This window comes from Protomyctophum bolini (genome assembly GCF_963924005.1).
Source record: "Protomyctophum bolini genome assembly, chromosome: 10".
In the NCBI taxonomy this organism is placed as follows: Eukaryota; Metazoa; Chordata; class Actinopteri; order Myctophiformes; family Myctophidae; genus Protomyctophum; species Protomyctophum bolini.
Genome location: NC_137871.1, coordinates 8,734,032 through 8,745,668, shown reverse-complemented (window position 1 = coordinate 8,745,668; position 11,637 = coordinate 8,734,032). Strand labels below are relative to the sequence as shown.

At 41.8% G+C, this 11,637-nt stretch overlaps 1 protein-coding gene across 1 annotated transcript; it reads right to left on the bottom strand.

Moving 5' to 3' along the window:
* Window positions 1–645: 645 nt before the first annotated feature.
* prss23 (serine protease 23) lies at window positions 646–6,817 on the bottom strand. The gene is made up of 2 exons (XM_080774147.1): window positions 6,505–6,817; window positions 646–3,546 (listed from the first exon to the last, which is right to left on the bottom strand). Exon 2 carries the CDS (start codon window positions 3,527–3,529, stop codon window positions 2,390–2,392), a length of 1,140 nt encoding a protein of 379 aa, XP_080630273.1. The 5' UTR covers window positions 3,530–3,546; window positions 6,505–6,817; the 3' UTR covers window positions 646–2,389.
* Between the last annotated feature and the right edge of the window lie 4,820 nt (window positions 6,818–11,637).

Below are 11,637 nucleotides of genomic sequence, written 5' to 3'. Positions count from 1 at the left end.
CAGTGAGTTATCCTGCAAGTGTAATGGGAACGCCTTCCAAGCTGAACCTTTATCTCCTGGGATTCTCACACTCTCATGGTAGAACAAACTTCTGCTCTCATAAGAGCCTGCTTTTGTCAGGTGTAATTATTGGAATTAAAATTTGTTAAATTAAATTTGTTAGCTCGGTTTTTGGTTGGCTTGTAGGCATTACAGAAATAGGCATGCGCATACCCTCTTGGTGACGAAAGCTAGCATGAACCTTGTCGTCTGTTTGTTACCTCAGTTACCTGTAATCTTTAAGTTCCATACCCATCAAGTTACAGTTTAGGGGCAGCGGTGGCTGAACGATTTGCGGAGCGGTCTTGATATCGGAAGGTCGCTAGTTCGTGTCCCCGGACCGGCATGTTAAAATTACCACCGCTGAAGTGCCCTTGGACAAGGCATTGAACCCTACCATGTTCTATGAGCAGGGCCTGGCTGTAAACAAGTTCTTGAGCTTAGTCCAGTTACCCTGGGTAAACATAGTACCTTTCCTTTCGCATACAATTAAATACCAGCTAAAGACCCTAGTGCAGGTGCTTTACCTATTAAGACCACAAGAGGGCGCCCCAGCCCAGCTCCACTCCTACAATCCTTGGTACAAAAAACTTGACAGCATTGTTAGAAATCTGTTTATTAAAATATATCTGTAAGCATTTCTTTTCTCAAATAAAATTAACATTCTGATCGAACATACAACCCACACTGAGCAATGTGTGTCCTATGCAGCAACTTTAGCGCAAAACATTTCAGTGGCATTCACAATTTCATTGATTTGTTCATTCAGCAGTCTAATTTTCGGATGTGCTTTGAGACCTCAAAATGTTATGTTTGTGGAACTGTACAGATCCATCTAAAAAAATGAATATTGTGTAAAAGTTCATTTTTTCCCTAATATAATTCAAAAAGTGAAAATGTCATATATTCTCAATTCAAGTATTTAAAACCTTGTTTTCTTTTTCCTTTCTTGATGATTATGGTCTACAGCTCATGAAAATATAAAAGTCCTATCTCAAAATATTAGAATATTGTACGAGACCACAGACCACTAAAACAAAACATTTAAACGAGAAATGTCGACCAACTGAAAAGTATATTAATGTATGCAGTCAATACTTGGTCTGGGCTACTTTTTAACATTATTTCATCAATGGGGCGTGGCATGGAGGTGATCAGCCTTTGTCACTGTTGAGGTGTTATGGAATAAATACTTCACTTTATGCACAATGAATTGGGAATATATGAAAGTTTCACTTTCATATATTCATATTACGGAAGAAAATGAATTTTTACACAATATTCAATTTCTTTTTAGATGGAGCTGTATTAAATAAGCATCTATGTCGGTGTCATTGTGCAGCTTCTCGGGAGAAACTTCAGCAATTTCAGCATTATTTGTTGAGGCCTGTCCTTCCCCATGGCTCAGTCTTGACATTTGTACTGTTTGTACAATGTAATGCAGGAAGTGAATAAAAGCAAACAACAGAAGGAGTGAACATGATTTAAAGATTGGTACCAAATGGTATCAACTGTTGAATGAAAACTCTACTGTTCATACAGCCAGTGTGAGATGGTATTCATTAGATTTAGTTTTTCTAAAGTCAAACTGGCATCCATATTTTGGGCACGTCATTTTAAGCAAACATTTTTATCACATTTTTAAATACATTTAAAAAAGAGTGAATAGAGCATAATTCTAATCTCACAATGTGCCAGCTGGTCATGATGCAATGTGAGTTAGTATATCTGCTATTTAAAACCTTTCACTTCTGGATGTGCTGCCTGCCACTACACACACATACAGACACACACGTGTCTTTATACGCACACTAGCGCACGCGCGCGCACACACACACACACACACACACACACACACACACACACACACACACACACACACACACACACACACACACACACACACACAGTGTCAGTGTTATTCTTTCCTCTCTTGTTAAAAGTGGCTTGCTTTTAAAAGGTGGAAATACTGACAACGTTATGAATCCAACTGAGAGGAAAAGTGCATTAAAAGCTGCTGTGATGATGATATCACTGGCAGACATGTTTTATGAAGCCAAAGGTCTCCAGAAGCAAATTGCAGACAGGAGTGAAATGACTCAATGAGGGAATTGGACTACGAAGGAACATTCCTGCATTTTCAGGGTGGAATATAGAAGGTGTGATTTCTTATGCACCTTACCATATTTGAATTGGATTAAATTCTGTCTCACCTGTTTTACTAGCAGCAATAAGGCACTTTACCCCCATTTTTTGTGAACCAATATGTGCTTTCTTTTACCCTTCATCCAACATTTAAACATCCGTCCTTGTTTGATCCGACTCAACCACAGTCCTGTGCCTGTCTATCTCAGTTCAAACTGCATTCTTCTTGATTCCCATGCAACCAATAACAGATCTGAGCAAATTTCAGCGGCGTGAAGCGCACGGCCACGTTGTAATCCCGGTTCTCTCCGTTTATTTCCAACCACTGATGTCCAGAGAAGACCCCGATGACCTTCCTCTCCCATCGCTCCAGAGAGTTGTCCCACACTCGCCCGTAAACCCCCGAGCCGCTGGCCCCGGGCCTGGCGTCGCAGTGCTGATAGATGAGATCGTTGGACTCGTCCTCCACGGGGCAAAACCGGTACACCAGCTCGCCGGGCCTGTCGCTGTCGAATCCCGAGAAGTGGATGCGCTTTCCGGCCAGGTCCTCCGAGGACGGGGTCACGGCCAGGCGCATGAAGGGCCTGCGATGAGGCCAGCGTAACTCCAGCAGCGCATAATCAAAGTCCATGCTGACCTCCTGGGGGCCCTGAATCCAGCCTTTTGGCACTCGGGTACGTTTGACTCGAACCCAGCGTACCAGAGGCTTCCGAGAGGAGGTGCCATTGATGGAAGGAGGGCTAAGGAACCCCACCCGGAGCTTCCGTGCCCCCTTGACGTAATCCTTCCCGTCGTGTACGCAGTGGGCGGCTGTGAGGACATGTCGCTGAGACACCAGAACCCCAGTGCAGCCGGTGGAGATCCGCACCGCTGTGGAGAAAGGATAGTCCAACAGGAAATGGTCCCCGCGGATGTTAAAGCGTCCATCAGCCCCGTAGATCTGCCTTTTAACACGTTTGCGTCTAAAGGTGACTCTTGGCACTCTCCTCTGTGGCGGTGGGGTGTGAGAGACGAAGGCGGCGTCCTCCTCTTCGCTCTCCACGTCCACGGTGGTGAGGGTGCGAGAGCCGTCGGCATACAGGGTCTCAAAGGACAGTTTATCCTTGGGTTGTTCTCCTCGGTGGAAGCAGCTGGAGTTACAGTGCGTGGTGAAGTCCAGCTGAGTGTGCGCGCTGAACTGGGAGCGGGTGAGACGCTGGGGGGCGTGAGGCGTCAGCGAGGGCAAATGTGCAGCGAGGTGGTGATGAGTTGTTGGAAGCGACGACAGAGAGAGGGGCAGGAAGAACTGAAGCACCAGGAGCGTGTTGGAGAGACGAGCCAGGAGGGAGTTGTGATGTGGTGTCATGTTGGTGATGGAAAATACTGAAACGAGAGACAGAGAGAGAGAGATTAAAGAACTACACAAGAGCAAATAGCTTGTGATGTTTTCCAGGAATGTCATAAAGTCCTTCCAAAAACAAGCAATGTGGAAACAAGGAAAACGGGAAGCTATTTGAAACTATGGAGCTCATTGGCAAGTAGTTGAGTGATCTTGCTAACACACAAACTATAATCAGCATGAAATCTGGACTCTCACATTGACAGAAGGATTGGAAATCTTAGTGCCTATAGGCCAATGAGATCAGCTTACACAAACAAGCCAATGCTGTAATGTAGGACATAAACATCATCTATTAACAAGGCACCTCCTGTTCCGGTATTATGGATTATTCAGGAAATCGGATTTCAATGCCACAGTCAACAACATGCATTTCTCTGTCTGTTTTATCAGTTCACAGGCATCTTTTGTTAGCTAAGCTAAAACCTGAGAGGGTTGGCTATAATGGTCATGTTAATGCATTTACGGTAATAACAATTAGACAAATTAATATTCGTATTTGTATAGCATATAAATATAATACAACCAAGAAGTTTGAGTTTACTACTTATTGTACTACTTCAGATTATTCACAAGATGCTTGAATTTCTTTATAACAGCGGACTAACAAGCTGTCAAATTGAATGCATTGCATATATAGTTTGGGGACAAGCAGTTATTTTCCGTAAAACATTAACTACTCCGTGCGGTGCATGTGAACTGTAGGTCCATTAGCCAGGACAAAGGGATACTTGATCCCTCCTGAGACTATGGACCCTCAGGCACTCATGGAACGAAGAGAGCAGGTGTCTGAAAGTGAAAAGAGACAAGTTTAGGCATGGCAGCCGAATGGAGACGCATATACAAAAGGTGCAGGGTGGGGCCTGTCCACACAACTACATTATATACCTGTACTACTATCCTCTATCAAACCATAAAGAGATAGAATCACTCTAGAGGGCCTCTGTAAAATGAATGAGTGTTTGTCTTGGCAAATGGCACAAAAAAAACATCCTGTTCATTTGTTTCGTGCAAAGTAAAAGCTCTATCGATCGTTTGCAGGTCCGTAAAAATCATAAACATAAACATTGCTGTAAACAAGCTATAGCTAGCCTGTCCTTGAATATTGGGACTTGACTTCATATTGTTACCATTGTGTCTTGGCCTTTGAATCTTAATCATGGAAACGTCTATTCACCACAAGGCATTCCACATTGAACAGAGAAACAGCAGCATAAACAGCCTTCTGCAGCCTGCTACAGCCATTTCAGCTGATCAGAAGCATTGGTATAAATGTATTAGCTGGTAATTACGCTGTAATTTTGTCCCAATGTCCAATAACCACAACATAACAACTGTCAAGTTCATGAACCCAACGTAATTTCTTCCTTCAGGGCAGCAGCTTGGAGTTCTAGAGATCACAAGACAACATATCACATTGGATCCTAAAATATCAGTATAAACCACAGGACCTTTGTGGGCCCCTGGAATCTCTGTCTTCCTTTGAGATACTCTGAGTGACAAAGTAGATGTAGCATCACAATCTCTCTCTCTCTCTCTCTCTCTCTCTCTCTCACACACACACACACACACACACACACGCACGCACACACACACACACACACACACACACACACACACACACACACGCACGCACGCACGCACGCACGCACACACACACACACACACACACACACACACACACACACACACACACACACACACACACACACACACACACATTGAGTTGTGCTTGTACTGTAATTCTGCAAACTGTTAATAAATACTTCAATCAATCAATAAAACACACACGTATTCAAGCACAACTCGAGTTGTGCTTGAAATGTACTGTAATTCTGGAAACTGTTAAATACTTCAATCAATAAATCAATCAATCAATCAATAAAACACACACACACACACACACACACACACACACACACACAACACGTGTTTCAGCGTGGGGTAGACCTACATCATTTGACTCTGAGCTGACACAGCAGGTCCCTAGCCAAAAAAACACCACAACCCTTGGAAAACTATGCATGCTCCTCCTATTGAATTCCATAGGAAAATGATACAAGAAAAATCCCATATTGACATCAGCTAAAGTTGATGTATGCTAATGGGGGGCAATAGGGCATATTGCTTTGTGGTTGGTGTATATGACTGCACACTAGCTGATTACATTTGGAAAGGGCCAGGTTAGTCAGGCATTTAAAGACCATCAGTATAGCCTTGTATGCCAAAACCTTAACTTTTGTAAACTATAATGTTTAGGCTATACATTTTATAAACATGTCACACACACGCACACATGATCATCGTCATCATCATTTGCAATTTGTTGCACATCATGCACACAGTAAAAAGTCAAATCAATTTCAGGCAACAAAGTTGAACATGCATTGTTCAACTTTGAATTGAACTTGTGACAAGGTTGAACGAAAATGAAATGCACGTTTAACAACACCATTACCATTACGACTCCCAGCCCAAAGCTACACCTGAACCCTTGGCCACTATACACATTCTTCATGTCATCTTTGACCCCATAGCGAAGCTCCTGCAGGAATTATGGGACAATCTGATTCCAAAGTGAGCCTTTCCCAATTAAGTAACCTACTGAAGCGTTATCATTCTGTAGGCTACCCTTTTTAAACCAACGGCGTGTGAAAGTTACACTGTTGTATCGCACTGGTGTATCTCTGAGTGCTGTTATTGGACCCCAAAGACAACAAACTCTGTTGACTTATTCCTGTCTATTGTAGAGGCTAAAGATAACAGTGCTACTGGTCAAATGGGGGCACGGGGGGATTTCTTTTTAAAATACAGATGGAATGTGAAATGTGCTTCTAAATTGCATGACACAAATAACGAAATAATGAAAATATGCATCTAAGATATGAGATATCTATTCCATTATGATAACAGACACAGATAGGCTACAAAGTTAACGTTACCTCCTAAACTGCGATTAAAATCCGTAATTAGGCTACATCCCAGTCACGTTTATCTCTCCATCAAAAGTTCTGTTCATTGTAATATTCCAGCTCTTCATGTTATAGGCTATTTGTGACAGACAATCCTGCAGTGTAGGAGTTTATGGACTTGTCCGGCGAAACGCGTATCCTTAACGTGCGCAAATTATAGCCTACAAAATGCCACGATTTTGTATATGACCAGCGTGCTGCGTGCGCCTTATGAATTACTCGGTCCAGTTTTGAAACCTCCTCCGAAAACCGGCTCGCTCAAATAAATGTCTGTGAGAAGAATTTGTGCAGCTGCTCGATCCCTCCTTCCTTCATGGTCCTCCTGCCCCGCCTATGCGCACTACTGGAAATATGGGACAGTTTTAATTGTCACCCTGGTGCCAGTAGAAGGTAGGTGGGGTGCATGTAGGCTACTGTATAATAACCAAAACGCTTTCTAAATGTGTGTGGTGGGTCATAGCCTATAATATCATGGACCAAAGAAAAACACTTTTATTTGCTTCATGTGATGATTCCCTGAGGGAATCATCACATGAAGCAAATAAAAGGACAGTTAATAGAGAGACTGGAAAGTCTGGAGAGTGAGGGAAATTTAATTTCACTCTCACACACACACACACACACACACACACACACACACACACACACACACACACACACACACACACACACACACACACACACACACACACACACACACACACACAATCATCTTTATTCAATCTTTTTGGGGTTTATCATGTAAAATCTGGCACAAGTCGTTGCATGTCTTATCTCCTGAAGCCTCCCATATACACTACAAGAGTTTTGACAAGAATTTGGAAAGATTTTTAAAAGACTAAATTAGACTAGAATGTAGTCTTTAAAAAAATCTTTCCAAAATCTTGTCACGACTCTTATGTATGGGAGGCATTAGCCTCTTTGTTAATAGCTGATGGTTGTGTTTGCCAAAACTAAGAAACTTGTCTTTTTAAACACATCTCTATTTGCATCAGCATGTTAGGTGCTTTGTCAACTCAGTAGCTGGCAGCAAGAAAGGTCTTTGCCATGGTTGTATTCCAGCACAGCTATCTACGCCAAAAATCTATCAGATTTGTACCTGATGAAGAAAACAAATTAATTCACATAAGATCATAGCCGTCAGGCAGAGGATTCCACAGGTGTTGAGGCATGTTGGCTGAAGCGTTCATCCTGTGTAAGTTGTCACGTCTGGCTTCGCTGCCTGGATCTCTGACCTTGATCTCCAAGAGGTCTTTCAAAATCTCGCAGGAGCTTCTTTAACCTGTGGAATTTGTGAAGTCTCACTCCTGCTCTCTCTCAGAGAGCAGTTTCAGATGTGAGACACAGCTCTTATAGTCACAGGAATGCTTTGGAATCTCCCAGCGAGTACACAAGACAAGCTCTCCACACAATGTGTCCGCTGTTGCTCTCGCTGTGTGACTGTCACACCAAAGGGAACACCTTCCAAATCCAGCCCCTGTCCCCTTGGCAACCCTGCGTTGGCTGTTGATAAAAGAAGCCTGTGCTAATTCAGCTCTGGCACCATGAATAACATGTTGTTTACAGATGGCTCCGCTGAGCCTAAGGTATGTTTCCCATAGCTATGTTCCCCTTTCACAATCACATTGGAAACATGAGGTAGAAGGCAAAAGGCCAGAGATGTGTCAATGTGTAAATGTGCAAAGCTGTAAGCATATAATGATATCAATCTTTAGATAAACAGAAGCGCTGTGTCACAGCAAGCAAGAGCCAGAGAGAAAGAAAGATTCCCTCTGGGTCTCTCGCTCTTTCCGTGTTTCTTTTTCTCTTCATTCCTCCTGATCCAGTTTCTATTCGTAATTATTCATAAATATACCACAGTGTTTTTGTTTACCATCACACAGGATGTGACGCAAGTATCTCTTGTGCTATTTATACAGTTAAAGCCAACATAACTCTTCACATTCACACAGATTGTATTTTTCATCCAAGCAACTCATTTTGGAACGCAAACACTTCGAGGCATGTTATCACAGTATGGTCTACTTTCTCAGTCCATAAGCTGGTATCTCCAGTGTGATCCTGTAAATTCAGGGTGATGGTTAAGGAATCTTGTTAATAACCAGAATCTGCCCTCTCTCCTGTCAACAGTACAGGCTGGTACAGTGGATCAGTTGTTCCTTGCGTGACCTGGGAGTCATGGCTCCCACAGATTCAGGGGAACGTACTGTAAATAGACAAAGGTACTGTATAGGCCTGCGGGATAGTATGTTAAGGTAGATGCATGCTGGTACACAGAGGCCTGTTTATTGTGCTGAAAGAAATAATCAAATGCCACCCTTTTTTCTAAGGCAGAGACTCTTTTTTATGACTATTTTTATGACCAAAATGAATGGTTCCAGATAGACTTGAATTCATAGACTTGGATCAAGTCAGTTGTCTTTATATATTTATTATTATTATGACCAAGTGGGTCACAACCCAGGGCACGGAAGGACACGACACAGGCAGTGTTTGTGTGGAGATGACTGATTTATCTTGTTGTGCCTTAATCAAGTCCATGCACAACAGGTGCGCAGCCACACCCTGCAGCTCTGAGTCCAGTTCTAGTTTGACTCAGGCCAGGTGTGACTGCTTAACTCAGTCATCCTCCTTCCCACAGTTATATTTAAACAAAAAACTGATAGGCTATGCCCTCAATTTTAAATGTTTCAAACAAGAGCTCCTTTCTCCTGTTTTTAAATCTGTTCTGATGGTCTGTGACCACGCACCGCCTACCACCACTCATGCTGGCAAAGCTCACTCTTTCCTACATGATTCATTTAAGTAAACAAATAGTAGCACAGAGAACCCATTTCCCCTGAGGAGGCGAGTGTCATTATCATTAATATGTACAACTATGTAGTATGTCAAGTTGTGTTGGGAGGAGAGAAAATAAATGACCCCAACAGAACACCAAAAGAGTGGCAACTGCAATGGGCACCTTGTAGGGTGACCAGATGTCCCCCTTTGCGTGGGACAGTCCCTGAGTCATTTCAATACTTTTTCAGGTGACCCACAAATTGAAACCCTGTCTCACATTGTAATTTGTGACTGATCAAATGCCTAATAGTTAGTCCCCTAAAGTTGGCTTTCTATTGTAAAGCTCTCCTTGTCTCTTTTACTTGTGTTTTTAAACTTTCAAGGATTAAGAAAAAACTAGTGGCATCAAAATATCCACTCCAAAAAGTTTGTGAAAAGAGAAGCATGATCTGAACGATTTTCTTTTGCCGTTTTTGTCCTGCAAATTGCAATAGAGTAAAGATGTGCTTGAATCTTAATAATATCCACTTTAATTAATTCCTTGGGTCACTTAAATTATACTATTAGCATGTTTTGTGTTTTTGGTATAAGCTTTACTGCATTTGTTGTTCTGGATAAGCTTTTTTTTAAATGACATCAACTAGCACAGAAAATCTGTGTTGTAGTAACCAGCAGTTAGCTCAGTGTGATGAGTGGCTGTACTTGTGATCCACAGGTCCACGGTTCAAATCCCACATTATTCATGTGTCTCTGTGATGCTTTGCTTTGCACACTGACTTTCAGAAGGACAACTTTAAAGCAGCACAGAAATTCCCCATGATTGTGTGCCTCAGTGGGCCAACGGATAAGTCAAATGATATCCCTAGTATACCTAGTAGAAGTGTGCCGGTTCAAACCCCGACATACTCAAATCTTTACTGACACTTTGCATTCCACACTAACATCAACTAGCACAGAAAATCTGTGTTGTAGTAACCAGCAGTTAGCTCAGTGTGATGAGTGGCTGTACTTGTGATCCACAGGTCCACGGTTCAAATCCCACATTATTCATGTGTCTCTGTGATGCTTTGCTTTGCACACTGACTTTCAGAAGGACAACTTTCCGCAATTTCTGCAATTTTTCATTTCCGCAATTTCCGCAATTTTTAATTTCCGCAATTTTTAATTTCCGCAATTTTTCATTTCCGCAATTTCCGCAATTTTTCATTTCCGCAATTTTTCTTTTCCGCAATTTCCGCAATTTTTCATTTCCGCAATTTTTGGCCCATCATCTGACAGAATAGTCTGTCTTTTTGCATACTGGGGCCCGATTATAATCGTGGACAATGACAATGTCATTTTCTTGACTTTTGACAATGAAAAACTACACACTATAGTAAATTTGTTTAATCATTTTTATCTTTTTTTTAATCGTCGCAATGATTTAAAAAACAAATGTGAAAATGATGAAAAAACGACATACTATAGTTCAAAAGGTTAGCTGGACAGGGTTCTTTCAGACATAAGCCCCAACCGTTACATCTCAGGAAACAGGGGGAGAGAGCACCGTCTCCCGATGGTCCTTCCCAGCAGGGTCCGGCCCATTCCTCTCTGTTATGTCATATGACGAGCATTTAACTTTTAATATCACAATTATTGTAGCTAATCTTTAACTGAATCTGGAAGTATTCCTTTATTAAATGATTCTTCATAGTCTGGAATTGTAACTGATCAATTTTCTTTTGTGACTTTCGCCTTTATTTTATATGGAGGGACAGTCAGTGGTGTAAACTTTATTTATATAGCACATTTCATACATAAAATGCAACTCTGTCACATTCTGTCTCTCCCTCAGTCTCCACACTGGCCTCCCATATCCCATTCCAGCACACCCAGTTCCATTTACACACCTGTCAACTACCTAATCAGCCCAGCAGTGAACACTTCTCCAATCAACCTGCTCACTATAAAACTGGACTCAGTACAAACACTCATTGTCAGTTCATAACCTGTGTCACAGATGTCCTGCCTGTTCATGTGTTGACTTTGATGTCATTCTGATTCATGCCTGATTCCTACCTGCATTCCCCTGTGTAAGATATCTCGTAATTCTTTATTAAATACTTTATTATTATACTCTAGTTTGTTGTGACTTTGCTCCTGGGTTCAACTCTGTCTGCATCCTTGACAACTAAAGTACTTCACATATTAAACTTTATTTATATAGCACATGTCATACATAAAATGCAACTCAAAGTACTTCACATGAAAATAAAATAAAAAATAACAAGCAGCGGAATGCCAGAAACAAAAAGTAGGTCAATCTACAATTGGCAAATAAAA

Bases quoted from the DNA above. Each gene is read 5' to 3' on its own strand.
- prss23 (XM_080774147.1), bottom strand. From the start codon at position 3,529: ATGACACCACATCACAACTCCCTCCTGGCTCGTCTCTCCAACACGCTC.